This window comes from Thermobia domestica, chromosome 8, assembly GCF_964235325.1.
Source record: "Thermobia domestica chromosome 8, izTheDome1.hap1.1, whole genome shotgun sequence".
NCBI classification, from domain to species: domain Eukaryota; kingdom Metazoa; phylum Arthropoda; class Insecta; order Zygentoma; family Lepismatidae; genus Thermobia; species Thermobia domestica.
This window is the reverse complement of record NC_137461.1, coordinates 225,800,299-225,825,799: the sequence shown is the minus strand read 5'-3', so window position 1 is coordinate 225,825,799 and position 25,501 is coordinate 225,800,299. Positions and strand designations below refer to the sequence as shown.

The 25,501-nt window shown below is 36.0% G+C and overlaps 1 protein-coding gene across 1 annotated transcript in view; it reads right to left on the bottom strand.

Annotated features, from left to right (window-relative positions):
* The window catches only part of LOC145692482 (uncharacterized), a 617,057-nt gene that overhangs the window by 451,983 nt on the left and 139,573 nt on the right, over nt 1–25,501 (bottom strand). The window contains exon 2 of the mRNA XM_081767789.1: nt 22,183–22,256. Within this exon, the coding sequence (XP_081623915.1) occupies nt 22,183–22,251 (69 nt within the window). The 5' untranslated portion in view covers nt 22,252–22,256. The remainder of the gene's footprint in view (nt 1–22,182; nt 22,257–25,501) is intronic.

Below are 25,501 nucleotides of genomic sequence, written 5' to 3'. Positions count from 1 at the left end.
CCTGGAGAAACGGCAGCCTCCAAACTTGGAATTTCGAAACAAAACCTTTGGCAATCGTTTGTGCTACGTTTGTGCTGGAATGTACCGCAAAAATTTTCGTTTGTACCACTTCCGGTACGAAGTTATAAGGGTTTTAAAGTGGGGGACTGGAGAAACGGCAACCCCCTACCTTGGAATTTCGAAACAAAAGGTATACCAATCGTTTGTGCTACGTTTGTGCCGGAATATACCGCAAAAATTTTCGTTTGTACCACTTCCGGTACGAAGTTATAAGTCATTTAAAGTGGGGGTGGGGGAGGCTGGAGAGACGGCAGCCTCCAACCTTGGAATTTCAAAACAAAACCTATGCCAATCGTTTGTGCTACGTTTGTGCCGGAATGTACCGCAAAAATTTTCGTTTGTACCACTTCCGGTACGAAGTTATAATAGTTTTAAAGTGGGGGGCAAACTTCAGAAACATCAAATTCAATACAAATAGAGATAGAAACATTGAGTTAACGGGAATCGTTAGTGCACTTATAAGCACTAAGCACTAACGTTAGTGCTATCATATTTTGGGATTTATTCAAGATTTTTGGTGGGGGGGCCAACTTCAGAAATATCAAATTGTATACAAATAAAGGTAGAAACATAGTGTTAACAGCAATCATTAGTGCATCATTAGTGCACTTAAACGCACTAAGCACTAACGTTAACGCTACTATATTTTGAGATTTATTCAAAAAATTTGGTGGGGTGGTCAACTTCAGAAATATCAAATTCTATACAAATAGAGATAGAAACAGAGTTAACGGCAATCGTTAGTGCATCGTTAGTGCACTTAAAATACTAAACACTGACGTTAGTGCTACAATATTTTGGGATTTATTCAAGATTTTAGATGGGGCCAACTTCAGAAATATCAAATTCTATACAAATAGAGGTAGAAACATGCAGTTAAAGACAATCGTTATTGCATCGTTAGTGCACTTAAATGCACTAAGCATTAAGGTTAGCATTACCATATTTTGGGATTTATTCAAGATTTCTTGTGGGACCAACTTAAGAAATATCAAATTTCATACAAACATTTAGTGCTTTCTAGAAGCACTAACGATACATTAATGAATGGCATTAATTTTTTGTTAGTGCTTGAAGTTGACGCAAGTTCACCGTGCCCTCCAAAGATATTGTACCTGTAGCACCTACACTAATGAAGTACTAACGTTAGGGGTTGGTGCACTAAGAACCACTAACAATTGCACTAGAAGATATCATTAGTGCTTTTGAATATGGCGGAAATTTGATGCAATTAAAAATTCCCAATAAATGTCTTATAGGAGTTTAGTGACATGTAATTGTCCATAACTACACTAATATTGAAGGACAAACGAAACTGTTAGTGTTTTCTAGAAGCACTAACGATGCACTAACGATTGCACTAGAATAGATCATTAGTACTTTTGAATTTGACGGAATTTGACGCAATGAAAAATTTCCCATAAATTTATTATGTGTTTCGTTACATGTAATTGGCCATAAGTAAACTAATATTGAAGTTCTAACTAAATTGTTAGTGTTTTCCAGAAGCACTACCAATGCACTAACTAATGGCACTAAGTTTTAGTTAGTGCTTGAAGTGGGGGCGCTAAGTTCACTCTGGCCTCAAAAGGTATTTTAATTGTAGCACATTTACTAATGAAGCACTAACCTTAGGTGTAGATGCGCTAAGAAGCACTAACAATGCACTAACGATCGCTCTAGAAGAGATCATTAGTGATTTTGAATTTGGCGGAAATTTGATTCAATGAAAAATTTGCCTAAATTTCTTGTGAGTCTCGTGATATGTAATTGGCCATAACTACACTAATAGTGAAGCACTAACGAAATTGTTAGTGCTTTATAGAAGCACTAACGAATTGGACTATTTTTTCCGTTAGTGCTTAAAGTGTCGGTGCGAAATTCACGCTGACTTCTCCATAGGTTTTTTACTTGTAACACCTACATTAATGAAGCACTAACGTTAGGTGTTTGTGCTCTAAGAAGCAATTACGATGCACTAACAATTGCACTAACAGAGGTAATTAGTGCTTTTGAATGAGATGGGAATTTGATACAATGAATAATTTCCCATGTGTTTCTTATGGGAGTTTTGAGACTTATAATTGGCCATTTCTACACTAATGGTGAAACACTAACGAAACTACTTGTATCTTCTAGAAGTACTAACAATGCACTAACGTATAAAACTAATTTTTTCGTTAGTGCTTGTAGTGGGGGCTAAGTTCACGATAAATTCGAAAGTTTTCTTTCCTTGTAATATTAGTGCTACCTAGTGCACCAACACCTAAGTTTCGTGCTTCATTAGTGTGGGTGCTACAAGTAAGAAACCTTTGCGGGCCAGCGTGAACTTGGTTCCCACTTCAAGCAGTAACGAAAAATAAGTCCATTCGTTAATGTATCGTTAGCGCTTCTGCAAAACACTCATAGTTCCGTTAATGCTTAACTATTGATGTAGATATGGCCAATTATATGCCACAAAAATCCCATAAGAGATTCATGTGGAATTTTTCATTGCGTCAAATTTCCGCCAAAATCAAAAGCACTAATGACCTCTTCTACTGAAATCGTTAGTGTTTCTTAGTGCATTAACACCTAACGTTAGTTCTTCATTAATGTAGGTCCTACAAGTAAAAAAACCTTTGGAAGCTTTCATGAACTTGGCGCCCCACTTCAACCAATAACGAAAAAATTAGAGCTGTTTTCGTTAGTGCTTCACTATTAGTGTAGTTATGGCCAGTTACATCTCAGGAAACTCACATAAGAAATTTAAGGGGAGTTTTTCACTGTGTCAAATTTCTGCCAAATTAAAAAGCACTAATGATCATTTCCAGTACAATCCTTAGTGCATCGTTAGTGCTTCTTCGTGCACCAACCCCTAACGTTAGTGCTTAATTAGTGTAGGTGCTACAAGTAAAATATCTTTGGTGGTCAGCGTGAATTTGCGCCCTCTTCAAGCACTAACAAAGTAATTAGTGCATTCGTTACTGATTCCTGAAAATACTGACACTTTGTATGGAATTTGATATTTCTGAAGTTGCCCCCCACCAAAAATTTTGAATAAATTTCAAAATGTGGTAACACTAACGTTAGTGCTTAGTGCATTTAAGTGCACTAATCACGCTCTAACGATTGCCGTTAACACCATGTTTCTACCTCTATTTGTATAAAATTTGATATTTTTGAAGTTGGCCCCCCACCAAAGATCTTGAATAAATCCCAAAATATGGTAGCACTAATGTTAGTGCTTATTGCGTTTAAGTGCACTAACAATGCACTAACGATTACCGTCAACCCCATGTTTCTACCTCTATTTGTATAGAATTTGATATTTTTGAAGTTGGCCCCCCCACCGAAAATCTTGAATAATCCCAAAATATGGTAGCACTTACGGTAGTGCTTAGTGTGTTTAAGTGCACTAACGATGCACTAACGATGCGCTAAGTTTATTGAAAATCTGTCTGCATAAAGATGGGTGGGGGGCTAACTTCATATGAAGTAGGTCCCCAACCAAAATCTTCAATATCTCGTAAACGCTGATAGCACTAACGTTAGTTCTAAATGTACTAACGTGCACTAACGATGCATTAACGATGTGCAACGTTTGGTGTGATTTGGGAGAGGTGGGGGGCCAACTTCAGGCACGTAATTTTTTTTTTGCGGTACATTCCGGTAAAAACGTACCACAAACGATTGACATAGTCTTATCTCGAAATTCCAAGATGGAGGGTTCTGGAAACGGCAGCCCCCTAGTTAAAACTGTCATACTTTTGTACTGGAAGTGATACAAACAAAAATGTTTGCGATACATACCGACACAAATGTTGTTAAACGATTTGCATAGATCTCGTTTCGAAATTCTGAGGGGGCATCAAAACGGCAGCCCCGTAGCTTGAAACTCTCGTATCTTTGTACCGGAAGTGGTACAGAAAAGAGTTTAGCGAAACGTTCCTGTTCAAAAGTAGTGCAAAGAGTGGGCATAGGTTTCATTTCGAAATTACTGGGTGCGGGGCTGCCGTTACCACAGCCCCTCTTGAAAACTCATATAACTTCGTACCGGAAGTGGAACAAACGAAAATTTTTGCGGTACATTCCGGCACAAACGTAGCACACACGATTGGCATAGGTTTTGTTTCGAAATTCCAAGTTTGGAGGCTGCCGTTTCCCCAGCCCCCCACTTTAAAACCCTTATAACTTCGTACCGGAAGTGGTACAAACGAAAATGTTTACGGTACATTCCGGCACAAACGTCGCACAAACGATTGGCATAGGTTGTGTTTTGAAATTCCTAGGTGGGGGCTGCCGTTTCCCCAGCCCCCCACTTTAAAACCCTTATAACTACGTACCGGAAGTGGTACAAACGAAAATTTTTGCGGTACATTCCGGCACAAACGTAGCACAAACGAATGCCATAGTTTTTGTTTCGAAATTCCAAGTTTTGAGGCTGCCGTTTCTCCAGCCCCCCACTTTAAAATCCTTATAACTTCGTACCGGAAGTGGTACAAACAAAATGTTTACGGTACATTCCGGCATAAACGTAGCACAAACGATTGCCATAGGTTTTGTTTCGAAATTCCAAGTTTGGAGGCTGCCGTTTCTCCAGCCCCCCACTTTAAAACCCTTATAACTTCGTACCGGAAGTGGTAGAAACGAAAATTTTTGCGGTACATTCCGGCACAAACGTAGCACAAACGATTGGCATACCTTTTGTTTCGAAATTCCAAGTTTGGAGGCTTCCGTTTCTCCAGCCCCCCCACTTTGAAACCCTTATAACTTCGTACCGGAAGTGGTACAAACGAAAATTTTTGCGGTACATTCCGGCACAAACGTAGCACAAACGATTGGCATACCTTTTGTTTCGAAATTCCAAGTTTTGAGGCTGCCGTTTCTCCAGCCCCCCACTTTAAAACCCTTATAACTTCGTACCGGAAGTGGTACAAACGAAAATTTTTGCGGTACATTCCGGCACAAACGTAGCACAAACGATTGGCATAGTTTTTGTTTCGAAATTCCAAGTTTTGAGGCTGCCGTTTCTCCAGCCCCCCCACTTTAAAACCCTTATAACTTCGTACCGGAAGTGGTACAAACAAAATGTTTACGGTACATTCCGGCATAAACGTAGCACAAACGATTGCCATAGGTTTTGTTTCGAAATTCCAAGTTTGGAGGCTGCCGTTTCTCCAGCCCCCCACTTTAAAACCCTTATAACTTCGTACCGGAAGTGGTACAAACGAAAATTTTTGCGGTTCATTCCGGCACAAACGTAGCACAAACGATTGGCATAGGTTTTGTTTCGAAATTCCAAGTTTTGAGGCTTCCGTTTCTCCAGCCCCCCCACTTTGAAACCCTTATAACTTCGTACCGGAAGTGGTACAAACGAAAATTTTTGCGGTACATTCCGGCACAAACGTAGCACAAACGATTGGCATACCTTTTGTTTCGAAATTCCAAGTTTGGAGGCTGCCGTTTCTCCAGCCCCCCACTTTAAAACCCTTATAACTTCGTACCGGAAGTGGTACAAACGAAAATTTTTGCGGTACATTCCGGCACAAACGTAGCACAAACGATTGGCATAGGTTTTGTTTCGAAATTCCAAGTTTTGAGGCTTCCGTTTCTCCAGGCACCCAATTTAAAACCCTTATAACTTCGTACCGGTAGTGGTACAAACGAAAATTTTTGCGGTACATTCCGGCACAAACGTAGCACAAACGATTGGCATACCTTTTGTTTCGAAATTCCAAGTTTGGAGGCTTCCGTTTCTCCAGCCCCCCCACTTTGAAACCCTTATAACTTCGTACCGGAAGTGGTACAAACGAAAATTTTTCCGGTACATTCCGGCACAAACGTAGCACAAACGATTGGCATAGTTTTTGTTTTGAAATTCCTAGGTGGGGGGGCTGCCGTTTCTCCAGCCCCCCCACTTTAAAACCCTTATAACTTCGTACCGGAAGTGGTACAAACGAAAATTTTTGCGGTACATTCCGGCACAAACGTAGCACAAACGATTGCCATAGGTTTCGTTTCGAAATTCCAAGGTGGGGGGGCTGCCGTTTCCCCAGCCCCCCCACTTTAAAACTATTATAACTTCTTACCGGAAGTGGTACAAACGAAAATTTTTGCGGTACATTGCGGCACAAACGTAGCACAAACGATTGGCATAGGTTTTGTTTCGAAACTCCAAGGTGGGGGGGCTGGCGAAATGCACCTAGATAAACGAGATAATAATAACCTCATTGATTTCTAACAAAATAAGTCCGAATGGACTAGTTACAAAAATGTTCTTAAAGTGCATACTAACGTCTAATGTAAATATTAAGTTGATTTGAAGATTACTAGGAGGAAAATTGCATTCTAGTTTAAACAAGACATTTTTTAAAAAAATATATTCAAATGACTATTGTAGTTGAGAGTGATTTTAAGTGTGTGAATTACGATTTTCCTATGAATAGGAGACTACCAATTTCTGCTACTTTCTAATGCTGTTAATAAATGATTTTTGTGCTATTTTTAAGTAATGTAACATTATGTATCATAAAAGCTTACTCCATTGGGAAAAACGTTGACCATTTTAAAAGTAAATTAATAATGGCGATAGTGAAAACGGTGGCTGAGTTTTGTTAACACACAATAATTGTCAGTGTTGCAAGGTTTGAAGAATTTATGCGAAAATCACGTTTTGTCCCGAAATTTTGAGATTAGTATAAGTGTTACCTCGTTCGAATTTACGTTTCTTAAGATTTCTAATGATCTAAGATTTCCTCGTATATAACTCTTGGTCCTATGTAATAAAAGAAGCTGGCTAGAACCTTGAAAGTGTATGTCACCTTATGCACTTTTGTACAAAGAGGTCAGAAAGTAACATAAGTTATATTTTTTTCTCGGCTTGTATTGCACCGATTTGTGTCATTGTTGGCTACGATTGAGATAAATATCAAGGATATCTTTTGGCGGTGTTTCGTTGATGTGCAATAACTGTCAGTGTTGCAAACTTCTCATGATTTCTGAAATATATCCTTTTTTAAATGAAAAAGCTGTTTTCTTCTTCCTCTTCTTCTAGAAATTTAGTACGGTGGGCATATATGTTAATTACTTAGATTATCTGTCTTTCAAGTTTTCCAACCATATATGATTCATGGCTTTGTGATAATTAGAACGGTGGATAGAAGAATAAACATAAAGGGTGACGATTTCCATAAATTTCTTGTCATCTAAAGATGGCGGACATTTTTCAAAATTGCGGGAAAAGCTACAGTGGGATTTTAGGGGACTTTTAGTATGTTATTCCTGACACATCCCCCTACTACTATATCAATTTTCCGCTTGTTACTAATTTGTTCCTTTCTTGGCAGAAAAATGGGCTATCTTTACTGTACTAATTGGGCAGTTATCTTAAGTAAGAGGTAGCGGACTCCAGTCTAGAAATCGGGCATTAGGGACTTCGGGTGTCGATGCGTTGACTACATATCCCCACTTTCAACGTAAGCCCGCTGGTAGGAACCAAAGAACTGTCGTGCCAAGAATTTAGTTTATTTTAATTATCATAAATACCTTCTATATTATTAAATTTTATCCAATATTTTCTTTTCAACTTGTTTGCGAAACTCAGAGCTAGCTACTTGTTTTCTTTTTAATTCATGTTCATAATTAGCACAGCTAATCACTAAGGCAGCGTTTCCCAACCGGTGTGCTGCGGCACACTTGTATGGCATGAATGGGCCGCTGGTGTGCCGCGAGGAATCGAAACAAAATTATTAATTTTACAGCAATCAAAATGCAAAGCGTAGGCAAAAATGTATATTTGTATTTCACATTACTGTGAAACTACTATTAACGTACAATTTTAAGTTTCATTCCGGGTTACTATTCTGTACATTTCTAATGTTGAAAAAAGTATTTGTTATCATTGTTATGACCATTATTGCTTCTTTATTGTTGCAGACTACTTCGTAACTTGAAAATTTAAAATATCATTCAATCCTTTAAACAAATTACCTACATTTGTGTTTAAAAAGTATAAGAGATTTGTTTGTCTGTTCGTTATTTAGTGATCTTCCTTGTTAGTAAAAGGTTGGATACAGTTTTTAAAAAGAAAGCGTATTTTTAAAAACATGAGTCCAATATTTCATTGCAATTGTTTTCTATTTTTAAATTAGAATGAAAAATAAGCATAGTGATTTATCACGGGGAAAACCAATGATAGAGCTATCTTCTCTGTGAGATCAATAATCACAGAAAAAATACCATTGTGTTTCACATTTACAAATAATAATATCTATAAGGGTGCTGCGAGAATCCAAGTAACACCCGTAGTGTGCCGCAAGTTGAAAAAGGTTGGGAAACGCTGCACTAAGGGAAACCAATCTTTTCAATAAAATTCGCCTCGCGTCTTTCGTAGCTCTAAGTTTAGTTATTTTTAGTTTTTTTTTATGTTGAAGGGCGGTTTATCATTTTCCCTCGCTTTCCCTATTTTTTTTTCTAGTTTTACCTATGTTTCTTTGCACAACATTGCGCATTGCGCCTATACGCACATGCTTAGTGTGTTCGTTTACAGAAGCGGGCCATTTTCCTGCCACTATAGAAAGTAAGAGTTCACTATATCAGAGAAATATTAATTGACGCAAGTGAATATATCTGTGACGAAGTCATAATTACTCAGTTTTTGCATCGTACATAGTTTCCTCATCCTTATTAAACTCTTCACTCCCGCTTCCTGAATTCCAGTTCTAGTATTCTTTCTTGATGGGGGACTGATGTCTCATGTAGCCTTATTAACTATAACATCAGCAATAAAGAAAGTACGGTTTAATTTGCACTAATTTTAAAACATTACGTTAATTAAATAATAATAATAATAATAATAATAATAATAATAATAATAATAATAATAATAATAATAATAATAATAATAATAATGCGAAGCGAGCTCAGGCTACTTGTTAGGATTCTTGCTTCGCATTTGGATAATACCGGGTTCGAATTCGGAGACCAGCCATCCTGACTGAGAATTTTCCAGGGTTGTTCCTCAGTTATACTGGTAAATGCTAGGTTAGTACCTTGATCTAAGGCTCTGGAGACCTTCCTTTCATTTCTTTTCCAATGTTTTCATCTGTTGATACTACAGTGTAAAGTGGCCTCTGAGGATGTATCTGGTAGCTTATAGTAAATGAACAATAACGACGTAATATATCTTCACGAAACGTGTGGGTTAATTTAACTACAGCCCTACAGTCCAATAGATAGCTAAAGTTTTAATATCAATTTCCTGACTTTTATATACTATTTTCATATTGTTTCAGCTTTCAATTTTCTCATGTATGTTCCCACCGAGAATTGAACCTGAGATCACATGAACAAATGCGAATATGTTAAATATTTTTGAACACTTTAATATACAAAACACAAAACGCTTCAATGATACGATGCATGGATATGTTTTGGTTACATCCTACAATGTATGATTAAAGAAGCCTGGAGGGTGAAGAAAAAATAACAGAAATCTCTTTTATATTTACTCCTTCAACAAACTCCCGACCTCAGAAGGGCAAGCCATAAGTTAGGTAATAAAGTCATACAACGAACACAACCATATCGCTCCCCTGACATTCTCGTGTGTATGTTTAAAAATCTACTGTTGTTCCACACCAACCAGTCTATATTTTTTGTTGTATATACCTTCGAAGTGAAAGGTATTCATTATTACATTTGTTGGTGGTTGGACTCTAGTGAGTCATAAACTACTATTAATAAAGAGTTTGTTTTGTCTAGTATTCCTGCGATTAGAAGGGCCTTATCTAGAAGATATTTCATTTGTATACGAGAGAAGAAGAAAGTTTATTTTCTAAGAATAAAATAAATATTTCCAATGTGAAGCTAACATGAAGTTTCTAAGAGGAGCTAAACAGAAGAATTTGTTACAATTTACCAGGGTTGAAAAAAAAGCATGATGTTTTTAAAAAACAAAACAAAAAGAACGTTTTTTATGTTTAAAACATTTTTTTGTTTAAAACGTTTTTAACGTTTAAAACAAAGCACTTTGTTTTAAACAAAAACAAAACATGTTTAAAATGTTTATTTTGTTTACAACAATGATCTAAATAGGCATATATATTACATTTTTACACTCTTAGGTCTTGCTTGCCATCTACATTCAACCGCTAGATCAAATTTCGGGAACTTCCCTAATCTCGATCCGCCCAAATGTTCAATTCCGGAGAAAGAAATCGGAAATTTCCTGATCTCCGTTCACAGAATATGAAGTTTAGTTTCTTTGTGTTATGTTCTATCAGCGATTTAAACCTCAATGGCTCAGTCTTAAACCTCAAATTAAGGCTGGAAGATGGTTTTGGTACCAATTTATTCCTGAAAGATGCAGCTTTGCTGATGTGCATTTTATGTATGTGGAAGGAGGGTAAATATCGTGTTTTTTTTGTTGTTGTTGTTGTTGTTGTTTTTGGTTTTTCAACAGTTTTTTGGGGGCAATTCCCCCTCTTGCGGGATAGATTCATAAAAAATGTTACGTGAAGCAATGAAGTAGGCCACTACATGGTAATATCGTGTATTTGGACTTGTTGCTTATATGGGGTAGCAGGAATTGGACAAAGTTAGCCAATTTTTGGAGTTTTTTTTTTTTTTTACGTAAATTACATTTATTTTTACAACAAACATCAATAGCTATGTCCTTAATTAAGCTAGAAAGATGATTTGGTACCAAAGTTTTTTTGAGGAATAAAGCTTTCCATCAGTTGCATTTTATGTATATAGGGGGTACATATGTACGGCCGAGAGAGGGAGGATGAAGTTTTTTTTAATTTTTCATCAAATTTTTTTCATCAGGTTTTGGTGGGTATTTCTCCCCCCTTTGTGGTACATCCCTAAAAATTGGTATGTGAAGCAATGAAGTAGTCCCCTACATGATAGTAACCTGTATGTGTACGTGTTGTTTATAGAGGAAGAGGGGGTCAAATTTGGTTAATTTACATTTATTTTCGGGACGATCCCATATAACACAAGATATATTTCACTGAAGTGGTCTAGAAGCATAATTCTTGTTCGTATACATGATGTGTGCAGCAAAAATGATTTGCATATGGACGTGGTACTATAGTGGGGGAGGGGAGAGAATGTCTAATTCAATGAATGTTGTTCTGCGTACATTTTTAAAAATATTTCCTACATAAAACGAATTCATTACGCAATGGCTACCATTTCTTATATTATTGTCACAAGTATATGGCCTACATATTAGCATCATTTTGTCAGCGTAGGGAGAATGCAAGGGTTGCCAGGGCCCCAAAAAGTCAATATTTTCATATTTTAATGATTTTTTTTTTATGTCTGTTCTTTTTCTATGAATACGGCGGGAATTTCACGAATGTTACCTCGTTGGAATTTGTGGTCTATAAAGCTTTCCAATGGTGTACAACTCATGACTCTGTGATAATTAGGGGGTCACCAGAGCCCCGAACATGAGAGTCTACCGTTTTGTTAAAATCCCTGGCGGGTGTCTAGAGTTAATTGTGTTGTTATGCCGTAGACATTAATCATTATTAGCTACCCATGTTGCAGATAGAGATGTATCTTGAAAACTGTTTAGTTAAAATGTCATTTGCTCCTTGTAGGCTAGTCACTGCTCTTTTCTATGAATTGTATTTTATTTGTCAGAGTATTTCTTCTAACTTATGATGTGAGAATTGTTCATTATTATGGAAATGATAGTGATCAAAAAATACCCAAGTTTTGAATTTGAGAATTTGGATCTTAGAATAGTGTATAGTGTGTTTAACCTCCATTATTCTCGGAAATTAAGAAATGTTCAAATACTTCACTTGAATTTCTGTTGGTTTAGTTATACGCACATTGATGTGTAGAATTTCGTTCAGTAATTGCTGTTATAATAAGAATATAATTCTGCTTGTAATTTACTCCATGCACAAATCCTGCGGAGGATGGGTTATTTGTTAGAAAATTAAATTAGCTTTTTCAATCTGATATTTTAGTTGTTTTAAACATGTCCAACCAGCATCGAAAAAAAACACGTTTAAACAATTTGTTTAAAACGTTTAAAACAAACTGAATAAAAAACAGCCCTCGTTTCAAACATGTTTTAAACACTTGTTTTAAACATATCAACCCTGCAATTTACATCAGTTTTCAGACAGTTCACTATACTTTGAAAGGGAAAGAAATCAAACTTGGAAACATTTTAATAAAGAGACTTCGACAGAAAGTGCAACATGTAAATATTGCAAGGTTAAAATAAAATAAAGAACAAAGGTAGCAAAAACGTGTTATGGAAACATTTAAAAGTACAGCAACCTACTATATCAGTGAATCCTAAAAAAGTTTTAACGAATTTTAGATATTCAATTTTATCATCACAATTTCAGATGTAGGTTTGCATACGAATCAAGATCTGAGATTCGAATTTCGGATCCAGATCCGAGATCCGGATATAAGATTCGGATCCAAGATCCGGATCTAGGTCCGGATCCGGCAAGATCCGGATCCGGATCTCACTGGATCCGGGATATCCGGATCCTAAAATTTTTGGCCATCCCTACTACCAACCGCTGTCAGTGCCGAGAAAAAAGTCACGTGTAAATTGGGTTGCATCTATCTAGGCGTTCTCACAACTGCAAATTAATTGGACCCCAAGTAATGGAATTAGAGCGCTTAGGTGGGAGATGCTTTTGCGGTTGGATGTACAATATAAGACGTTTATAATTCCAAATACGACTTAGTTATACGTTGTTAGTTTAACCTATTCGTCCAATTTTTCTTTTCAGAACTCATTTAGTATATACAAGCTTATACAGAAGGACATAAATAAATTGAAATTTTACAATATATTCACACTTGTTGTCACTGGACATTTTTAAAGGAAACAGCATTCTCTGAAGAATACTTAAGATAGTTTTATTGCGAGAATAAAACGTAATAGAGGGTAAAATCCCCCATATATCCATGCGATCGCAGCAAAAGCGTTAACAGACACTGAGAAGCAATTTCCTAGAATTCGTTTGTGTAGACCTTCGTTTGACTAGGTAAAATGATCGTTCAGAATTGGATTATGACCTTTTTTCCTAATGTTAACTACTTTGGCCCTTGCAAATATAATGAAATATTTGTATATACGATTAGATTTTACTTAGTACTAGAACATTTATTTGAAGAATATAGACGTATAAACCAAACTCTGTTTGAGACGAGAATGTGGTGGGGTATGATCTTACAAATGAATCTCTATGCAGGCGCAAACTGTATCGAATTCAAGCCACAGTTATAGTTTGAATCACGGGCTAACCCTAAGAATACCAAAATACCTTACATAACAAGTCTTTCCAAAGACGAACAGGAGCTCCGTGAAAGCCATTTCGCATTTTTCATATAATTAATGAAAAGAATTCATTGTAAATGTTTTAGTCTTTAAATAATCACATATTCTCGTACATAAAACGTACATGACTTATTTCCTTTTTCTCAGCAGGAAGCTTGGGCATTCTTTGTTGATGTGAAGCTGAGAAGAAAGTGTTTAGAACAATGGTAGAAAAGTTAACAATTGTTTCTGGTTGGGTATTGTGATCAAATGCATACTTCATTTAAATCTGAGACAAGAGAAAAATTGATATTGTAATATTGTGTTAAGGTCTATTACTTAAATTAAATGTGTTATGATCTTCAAATGAAAAGGTCCTAAGTAGTCAGGTTGACACCCCGGATCCACTACTTTATTTCCCAATCTACTTTAACTAATTGTTTTATATCCTTATGACGAATTGACTAAATAACCATAATTAACAAATAACTAAAAATGATAACTGGTTGGTAACATATTGTTAAAATTTTCTTTTAACAAGACATTCTGTGGGTTCGATGAGCCTTCCTTGGCATTACTAGTGTAATAGTAAATATTTGCCTACAATATCTTGGTATTCAGAAATCTGACAATCATTTTTCAACATCTAGCTACACATTGTTATCCAAACTAATAGTGTTACCACTTGTAATTTTATTTTGCATTTTTATATGGTGATACTTATAAAAAGGTCCTTACTTCATGAAAACTATTTGTTTCCAATCAAATGTTTAACTAAATTATTATCGTATGTTAACTGCTTTTCTTCTAAACTTGATTTCAGCTTCTGAGATTAAATATGGCATCGTTCTCCAAAACTTCTGTCGGCGAAGTAATAAACCTTCTATCAACAGATCTTAATTTTATCGATCGGGCAGTGTCATTGATGAGTTTATCTTTAACCGGACCCATTTCAGTTATTGTGATAGGGTATGTAATGTGGACGTATGTTGAGCTACCCTCGCTTGCTGGGACATTCATCACTGTATTAATTGTACCACTTCAATGTAAGTAGAAAAAATTCATAATTTTAAATCTTAGTGTGAACAACAATTCATTTATCAACCTAATATGAAATTCAATATTCCTAACTAATGACTAGAATAATGCCATGCACTTTCAAATACGTGCTCCAAAATTGATAATTACATGAATTTCATTCTGCTTAGGAAGAAGACTGAAAAGTATTCAATGATATAATTAAATGCATGCGATTTTCTTCGTCCTCGTTCAAGAACATAACAGATACGTTTCCTTGTATTGGATTTATGATTCATCCTTTCCAATACTTTATAAACAGTCTCTCGGGAACTCGCTACAGTGTGGATGGTTCTCTACATATTATAATACTAACATTATGGTGTAAAAAGTGTAAGACAAGACTTTTTAATAAGCTGTTATGTATAATTTAATTCGGTTAAATATCGTAAGTCAACATTAAAATTCCAAAGGATCTTAAGATTGTTCTAAATTTCTTGTGCCAAAAGTGAAACAAATATATGTATACGAGAACAATTACAATTGGGAGCAAAAATATATTTAAAGTAATAAGACTTTAGTTCTAATCATAGTGTTTAAAGAAGGTTTATATGCTTATGATAGAAATAGATAAACTAAAAGTATTTGAAAAGTGTATATGAGCCGTCTTCCGTTTAGTATTTGCTTTTTGATCGAAATGGACTATTGAGAACTTAGCTCCACACAAGTTCTTAGTTTGATCATTCAGTAACCGTTAAGTACTACGCACGTTTTTTGTCACATTAGTACTATGCGGAGTCTGTCAGACTTCGAACAATATATTGCGGAAAAACTACCGTCGCGTTGTTAGTTTTCGCATATGCACTCAATATAACCAAGAAGGTAGAGGAAACGACAATCTGGAGAGGCGGTAGAACGGGAAGTTATGGCGAACGCGGAGTCTGACCGCGTAATACTTACGGGTTAAATTCGTTGTCTAATCGTTTCCGTGTGGTTCCCTTTTCCTGTCCCATTTTGCGTCTTTCGTTTCACATAACAGGCATGATTTTCCTCCCATAGTTTGTTCTATTCCTCTTTGTCGTTTTATGGCCTATAATGAATGTACATGTTATAATCGTTGGCAAATAATGTATGACGTGTAACAATTAAAAAGTGTAATAATGTTTAAATGCAATAATTATTAAAGCCATTATTTTGACTTTAGTTACTTTGTTTTCGTCATATTTATTTTAATAAAAGTGACACGATAAAATACAGTTCGACTAGGGTACTATGATTCCAAAACTAGTCAATGTGTTCAGCTCTTCGGCCCTGAAACGATAAAATCAAAATTATAATTATTTTTATTACTAAGGATTCAGGAATAATAAACATAATAGTAAATGCAATTGCATTAAAAGGAAGGAAGAAACTCAAAATTCCGTATTCATGTGAAATATCGCTACAAGATTTCACGTATGGAGTTCAAAACACTGTTCTACTGACAAATTTAGGAACAAATTGCTAGCGGCAGAAAATGATTATTTGATAGTATAAGTTAATAACGTACCAAAGCGCTTAATTTACTGTATCCTGCGCTAAATTTATTTTTAACTCAGCTTAAGATTGCATAAGTGAGCTCAATTTGAGCTTAGCGTAAATTCGTGTTTCAATAAAGTGTTATGAGGAAGATGAATATCCATGCGGGATCTGTCCTGTGCGCCAGCGGTGTACGTATTTGCTGCTCCACATCACTTGATCTGATGCTGGTAATCACATAAGGAACACATTGCACATTTGAAGTAAAGGCTTCGAGTTTGGAAAAGGCGCTTTCCCAATAAAGGGTGTAGAGTTCTTTGTCACTCCCTATTATCTGATCACTGCACTTCGCCAAGAATAGTTTAATTGATGGAGTGATGAATGACCTATCGTTGTGTTTATTGGAGAGAGCTGTTTGTGTCTAGTTATGACTATAAGCATTTTGAACATCGACAGGGTAACGGATACTTACTGCAGAGTGTACAGCAGCAACGTCGTAGCTATCATCTTATGGATAGTCATACCCTACGATAGCCCTGCTCCTCTGGTGTCCATACGGGAAACGTTATTCAGTGGAGCATTCTTCCAGAGGGTCATACAAGTCGTGTTATTGGCTATTCAGTCACATTATTGCATTGTGTTCTTTCAAAAGACCAATAACTTCTCTCGATCCATTTAGACCATAGGCCAAAGGGGTGATAACTCTCTCTCGCTAGGGAACTTTTGCCATTATATTAGAAATGTTCCTTAGGGTCCTTAGAATCAAAAAATAGTTGTTGGTCAACATATAAGTGCAACACCTGGGTCCTGGGGCCCTTAACCCTTTAGCATATGTGTATATTTACAAACATCAATGGGATCTCTTTAAATGGCCGTAGACTGTTAGTGCAACACAGGAACAAGTTATACATCAATCGATTTGTAAGACTGTACGCTTTCAGTTTACCTTATGAACGGAACATTTCTGTGTACAAAAGAAAACTAATTGAGAGATATTTAAGAAAATTTCCCCTAAAAACGTCCCTTCTCGCGATTCTTTTAGTTATTATGTGGCAACACTGCAAAACTAGGTAAATAATAATATGTATTTATGTGTCGCATTTCATTTTCAACTTACACTGAAATTTCATCTTGATCCATCAAACAGCAGCAAAGGATTTTTTTTTTTTTTTTTTTATAGTTTTCACAGAGTTCATAATAATAGATTTTCATGAAAGTATGAGTATGACTTTATGTCAATGTTATTGACCGTCAGTGCAACACTGGAACAAGTCATACCTCGATCGATGTGGAAGAGTGTAGGCTTTCAGTTTACGTAACGAACGAGACATTTCTGCGTACAAAGGAAAAATAATTGAGGGATATTTAAGAAAATTTCCCTAAAAAAAGTCTCTTTTCACGATTCTTTTAGTTATTTCATTGCAACACTGCTAACTAGTGAATAATAAAATCTATTTAGGTGTTCTGTTTTATGTTCAACTTAAACTGAAAATATCGTCTTGATCCATCAAATAGCAGCAGAGGAGATATGTATTTTATAGTCTTCACAGAGCTCGTAATAATGGATTTTCAGGGAAGTACGAGTATGACTTTATGCCAATGTTCCGACCGTTAGTGCAATACTGGAACAAGTTATACCTCGATCTATTTGGAAGAGTGTAGGCTTTCACTTTACGTAACGAACGAGACATTTCTGCATACAAAAGAAAAAATAATTGAGTGATATTTAAGAAAATTTCCCTAAAAAAATCCCTTCTCGCGATACTTTTAGTTATTACGTGGCAACACTGCTAATTAGGTGAATAATAAAATGTGCCCTATTGTATGTTCAAGTTAAACTGAAACTTTCGTCTTGATCCATCCAATAGCAGCAGAGGAAATAAGTATTTTATAGTCTTCACAATTTCCATTCCTGTAATAACTGATTTTCATCGAAGTATGAGTATTACTTTGTGTCAATATTCCGTTTTATTTTTCTATAGAAAACAAATTATACAAATTATTTTAGTTGATTTTCTCATTCGTTATATTATGACAGATTCCCAATATCGAGAAATCCCCAGGAAGGTTTTATGATTTGTTCGTCCATTGTATAATAGAAATAATTTCAAAGCAATAATTTTACTGTTGTGCGGTTACATTATGTTCCTTTGAAAATACTTGTTGTTCTGCTATTCTACAATGAATACACTTCCAAACATGTCTGCTGATATGTAAAGTTATCAAACAACTCTCGAAGTTATTGTGTAGGGCATGTATTTCTATTACATGTACACACAGATAATCGTACTTAATATAGTATGTAATATGTAGTTTTTTAATTGCCGTAATATTAAATAATTTGTTATATTCTTTGTATTCTTGACTGTCTGTAAGTTGATAATAGTAGCACATTCGCCCTGAAATCCACGTGTTCTCAGTTATTCTGGAAAAGAACGACAAAGAAAAAGAAGCCAGTCAGACAGACGACAATTGCAACAAGAAAAAGGATTACTGTTGTGAAAAAACGAAAATCCTGTGTCATACAATACGCATAAAACGAAACTGAAACAACGACAAATTTCATTTAAAAAAAAAACTTCCATAAGAACTTTCAGGTCAAAGTACTGCAGCAAGAGACTGACACTGCAAAACTGCACCTCTTAACATCAAATTGCGTCCAAATTTCTACAGAATACGACACAAACAAATACGGTCTATTCCTGGGACTACCAAAGTGTCATAAAATTACCACGATTGCTAAGTCAGTCTGCTAAATTATGTGTTGCGGAAAATTGTGTACTCTTAGTGGTTAATTCACCATATTTGGAGCCTATGGCAGTATGTAGCAGACATCCTGTCTAACGAGGAGCAGCGCGTATTTGGCCAGAAATATAGCTAAAATTGGGATTACGAAAAAAGGGAAAGGGTGTTTCAAGGAAAATTCTAGTGACATATGTCACTATAATAGTTAAACGTGTCATTAAAGGAACACCTATTCGATAGGAAGACGAATCACTACTGTTACACACAAGAAGTGGATTTCATAGCAGCCGAAATGAGGTACCACAACTTGTACCGGATCGTCGAGCTGAAATTGTTCATGGAAGAAATACCTAAAGATAAATTCATCGAAGGCACAGTCTGTACAGGTATGTCAGTAAATGTTTTAGTCACTGAAGCAGCTTTATTTTTACTACGAGCCTTTATTATTCACCATGGACAAGCGTCACATATTTCGTGGCTTACCACGGTAAAATTGATACATGCCATGAGCTTAGACTTACATCATCTTTTTTGGTTTATATCTATCCCTTTAGCTGCAAGTAATACAGGCCTAAGTCTTCGGAAAACCCGTGTCTCCACATTTTTAACGCAAGATGTTTGTTCGGCTGCTTCAGGTGTACCATGGTTGATGTCAAAGAAGATGCTCCTAGGTATAACCGTCACATGTCTCACAAGCAGAACAGAATTAATAACTGTATTAAACCATACGTGCCAACCATCTTCATATTTACAAATATTTAGATTATAAACAACAATGTATGATTGTGTCGCCGAAAGCGGTGACGACCTCCAGCCATCAGTCATAAAAGATTCATCTGTGTTCTTCTCCTTTTGATGCGATAATTTCCGAAAATTTTCATATCACTTCCACTTAAAATGGTAAATATAAACTGCATGAGAGATTAGATAAATCTGAACTCTTCGAACGTGGCACTCTCGCTATGGGCGGCCACGAAGGAACTCACACCTGTTGGTGGTGAATAATAAAAACTCGTAGTAACAAGAAAGCTGCTTCAATAACTAAAACACTTACTGACATACTTGCACAGACTGTGCCTTCAATGAATTTATCTTTAAGTATGTTTTTTCCATGAAGAATTTCAGCTCGACGATCTGCTACAAGTTGTGTTACCTCATTTCGGCTGCTGTGAAATCCACTTCTTGAATCTGTAACAGTAGTGATTTGTCTTCCTATCGAATTTTCGAAATCCCGTTCACAAAGTAAACTAAAAGCCTACAGGCTTACAAATCGATCGAGGTATAACTTGTTCCAGTGTTGCACTAGCGGTCTGATTTACGGTCATTTAAAGAGATTCCATCGATGTCTGTAAATATACATGGGTGCTAAAGGGTTAAGGGCCCCAGGAGCCAGGTGTTGCACTTATATGTTGACCAACAACTATTTTTTGGATTCTAAGGACCCTAAGGAACATTTCTAATACAGTGGCAAAAGCTCCCTGGGGTGGGAGTTGTCACCCCCTTGGCCCATGGTCTAATTTCAATTATCCAAGAGCACAACAAAGATTTGGTCACTTCGAAAAATCAAAATTAACAAGAATAGCTTCTGAGTGAGCACATAAAATGAAACTGTATTGATAATTTTAATTGTTCTTATCTTCTAACCGGTGGCATCAGGCTTGAGTTTCATGGCCCGCTTTTAAGATTCTTCTTTTTTTCTTCAGACGAACTAGGCGTGTTTCCAACCATACAATATATAATGATACACAAATTTGTAGACGGTTTGTGTTACTTTGAAAATATTATTTGAATATTCTTATAATTATTGTCTGAAGTGAGGACTCCAGAGTACGTTATATTCATATTAGTACTTCAGTTCAATTTTAACATATACCACTCCAAATATCATAGTTTAACATGCTTGAGAACATAAAATTACTTATTCTTGTCTAAAAGTAATTGAAATAGATTATCATTATATACGTCTCTTTGTATTACAAGAAAAGATGAAACAATTTCAAAAACCTGAAGACATAGGCGTAGCCAGGACTTTTATATAGGTGTGCAAAACTGTAATCAAAACGAAAATTATCATGTGGGTGTTCACAGGCAATGAAAGTTATCTTTCATATTGCTCGTTAGTTGATTTAGGATTTGGCACCTCATTGAGCAGAGATGCTATATGAGACATGGGCTATACATTAAGGTGGGATCCAAATCACGTTAGCTTCCACTCGGAAATGAACTCGAATTTCCCAATCCGAAGAGGTGTACGATAGCCACAGACCCACGAGGGAGCTAACTTTTTATATGGGTTTGTAGAAAGGTAATTGAAACCTATAAAATTTTCATTGTCGCACTTTATTTTGATTTAAGTGTATTAAAAATGAAATAACATATTGTATTAATTATTATTTGAAGAAATAAAAACACCACGTTTTATAATATATGACTTTAGATGGAAAAAAATTAAGACAGTATTTTAGGGTGTGCACAGCTAACGCTATCAGTTCAATAAGTTGTTTGAATGGTACAAAAAGGTATGCAAGAATGTCACATTGAACGTACACATTGTTATATGAGACTACCTAGAACACTGCAAATCCATTTGCCAGTATTGTAATCTCAGCATGGTAAAGCAACAAGAAAGAAACCACTTAAACTTGCAACATTGCTTTTACATTTAACATAGAAGGTCTTACGAGTGAGAGACCAAACGGCTGGTGAGATTAGAAAAGGACACTATTATATTAAAAAAATATCTATTTACAACAAATTTAGTCTCTTTCCAATTTTTCCTTCTTTATTCTTAACACATTTGCGGTAAGATTCTACACTTTCGATGCACCCGCCATGTTATCATGGGAAATATAAGTCGACAGCAAACCAGAGGTAGAGGAAGAATAGTAAGCTCTTTTTTACACTAAAAGCTCAATGAGGTAAATGTTAACAACACAAATGTAGTTGGGTGTGCATTATCCTATCAGTAATACTTGGATTGTTAGTGTTGCAGAAGGTTCCAAAATGTAAAAAAAATTGTGACGCTATAAATATTTTAGTTTATAATCCGCATAATAAATGTGATATTTTAAATTTTAGTTTGATGTAGTTTGGGAATATGTAATAAACAGGCAAAATTTCGTTTGAAAATAATACTACTCTGCATTGTTTTGGGAATAATATTAATCTAGTGATATTAAAGAGTATGTGAAGCAATTTACGCTGTTAATATTTGAATCCTTTAAATTATTAGCGGTTTTCTCCAGTATTCGTTTAAAAGGTACAAGGACATTTTAATATAAATGATCTCAGGCCCATAACCAGAGTGAGACTAGGGAGACCCGCCCCCACTAAACCTTCCCATGCCCCTCCAGACCTTAACACAAAATGCTATTATTAATACAAAAAACACAATTTAGTTATTTGTAAAATAATTTTTAATGACTTGCCCCCCCTAACATACTCATGCCCCCCCAAAGCTCTGTGGCAGGTTGCGGGCCTGAATGATCTACCCTGTATTTTTTTTTTTTAGCAAAGTTAAATTCTCTGTTTTAACAACATGAACTTACCTGAAATGGAGTAGCCTCCATGTCTTCTTTATCCTCCAGTATGAATCGCACAGTTTTGTTTAAGTCCATGATCTCTGTAAAGTGAGAAACATATGCCAAGGATTAAAGTCGGAATTCATTGATTAGCAACGATGCACTGTATTAATGTAACATTATGTGAGTTGCCTCATTCATAGCCACACTAAATAATATAACTAAGTTGACTTGACATTTATCTAAATCTCTTAAGCAGAGATACAAAACTTGAGAATACTTCTTAGTATCTCGGTGATAATTCTTACTTAAGATCTTTAACGATATATTAGTATGAGTGGAATACTGTACAAGAACTAATCACTGATATGAGTTGTGTATTTCAGTCTGGTCTAGTCAAATGGTGTCAAAATGGAGACGTGAAACAGCTACCTATTCATCAGAGAGGATTAGGCTTATGAATGAAATAATACACGGTATCCGCCCAATTAAAATGTACACGTGGGAAGATCATTTTCGAAGATTAGTAGAGGACATTAGAAGGTAAGTATAAGTAAGGACTTTATAAATTTTCGTAATGCATCCTTTATGCCATTAAGCCCTTCTCCCAAATTAAGTCTCCAGGTACCGAGCTACTTTTTGAAATTTTCGCTATTTTCTTACAAATGTCACTAGTTCATTCCTTAATTGAATAAATGCCTGAAATAACTGCATGTTACGTAGAATAGATCAACAATTCATAAACAATATAACCCATGTCTACTTGAAAATGATTGTTTAAGGGGAGAAAGGAGAAGACATGAGAAAAAATCGGATTTACTCTCATAACCCATTTGTAGACAACAATGATATAGTCCACCTAAAAGTGTTTTTTTTTTAAAGTTAGCTAGCTATGGTGTAGCTAGCACCCATTGCGAGGGCTACACCCTCTATTTGGGAAAGAGATTTAACATTATTATGGCGAAAAAAATATATTTTCTGTTGGGCAAAGAGACATTTATGAACTGTATTAAACCGCCATAAGTTTTATTTATTTATTTATTTTATTATACGTGAGGAGGTCCTGTTAGTGACAAGCGGGTTTACTGTGCATGATATGAAGGTGAGATATGGGCCGGTACGTGTGATGTGCTGAGGATACTGATGATGTTATAGTCCGGATGATTTGGAGGTACGGTATATTTATATAATGCGAAAAGCAGTGAGAGAGGTGTAGACGTGTGGTGATGGCTGTGAGTGTAGGGAGCGTCGCTGTAAACGGTTTCAAAAAATAAAGCGTGTTCGTTGTCATACCGTTGAGTTATATATTTAATACGATGAGCTTCAATATGATAAAGAAGGTGAGGAAATGTGATGCGGTCGTACAATTCACGGGTTGGACTTGGTAATTTAATGCGGTAGGCTAGGCGGAGAGCATGTCGTTCCATTATTAACAGCTTTTCGTAATGTTTTGCGCTTGCTGATATCCAGGAGGTAAAACCATATGTAAGTACGGGACGGAGGAAGACCTTGTATATGTCGATGAGCGTAGAAGAATGGAGACCCCATGTTGTACCTATGAGACATTTAAGTAAATTTAATCTATTTTTGGCTTTGCTTATAACGGTAGCAAGGTGTGGACGCCATGTAAGATGATGATCAAATGTTATACCCAAGTATTTCACTGTCTTTGAGTGCTGTATGGCAGCATCATTGACGGTAAGGGCAAGACGAGCTGGGTTTCGATGAACTCGTGATCGACGTTTTGGTGGAATAAAGACTATGGCCTGAGTTTTGGTAGCGTTTATTGTTAAGCGCCACGTCCGACACCAATCGCTAAAGCGACGGATAGCTTCATTCATCGCAGTGTTTATTTGAGAGATAGTCTTTGTTAACGCCAGGAAAGCCGTGTCATCGACGTACTGAAAAGTATGAATGTTTTGCGGTAAGGACGGCATGTCAGCGACATAAAGCAGATACAGCAGTGGGGACAAGGCAGAGCCTTGCGGAACGCCGCTATGAAGAAAAACAGGATAAGAGACACTGTCATTGATGTAAATGTAAGCCAGGCGGTTTGAAAGAAAATTAAAAATTAAGCGGATGTACGTGATTGGAAGACGGAAAGACAGAAGCTTGAATAAAAGTCCCAGGTGCCATACTTTATCAAATGCCTTTTCGAGATCGAATAAAACTAAACAGGCAGGCTTGGAAGAATTGTAATGATTAGTGATCATGTTGGTGAGGCGAAGTAACTGATCGTTAATACTATATCCTGGTCGGAAACCAGCTTGACGTAAAGGTAGCAAATTTTTCGCTGTTAAGTGAGTGTGAAGTCTTTTGACAAGGATGCGTTCCAATATTTTGATGAAAGTCGGAGCTTAAAAGTGCTTGGTGAGGACTTTATGTACTATTGTGATCACATTATAATCTAGGGAAATACAAATTAAGTTGCTTCTTGTGCAGCTATTTGCTAATAGAGAATAAGACCGTCTATTTCTTTACACTTAGACAATTATATTTCTTTCAACTTTAGCCAACATTGATATATACCGTATATATGAATATAGTTTAAGACGTTACCCAGTAAATGACACTAATAACTTACATATTGTGAAAGAGAGAGATATATATAAGTAATACTAATATAATATTGATGTGCATTGCAGTTAACATTATGCGAGTGAGTCTACAATCACTCACATTTACAACAAATATCTTGTTTTATAAAAATCGAAGTATTTTTACGTTCTTATCACGGAAATAGGAGAATTATTTTCCTTTCAACATCCTTTAATGAGGTGAGAGATGACACTCATGAGTTAATAATACAGAAATAAGACAAAATTGTCATTAGACTTCGTAGCATCCCCATACCGATGGACCGAACTCGCCGTCTAATCATTTTGGTGTAGTTAACATATCGAGCATTTGGAGAAACATTCATTGGAATCTAAAAGACCAGCAGGTGTGAATTTCGTTATGAGATTCTATTTCTCCAGGTGGATAGGCATGACACAATTGCAATTCATTGCGGTGGTAACGTCCAAGTGAGAGTTTAGAGAAAGACCTATCGATGTATATGAAGAGTATAGCCAGGAATTGAACTCTGTGGCGCACGACTACTTTGATGAATAAGTGCATCATATGCATCGTTCAATTCTCGTTCATAAACTTTAAATTGTGAACTGCCTGATTTTGGAATTTCAGAGAAGGTTTAATTCCGATGGGGACACTTGGTCACAAATGTATGCAAGACTTTCCAGACAGCAACATTGCGTCAGTTTTCTCCTGTCTTTTACTGATTTGCACCAATGCAATGAAATGATTTTATTCAGCATAAAGTTCTCAAAGCGCTTTCTTTCCTCTT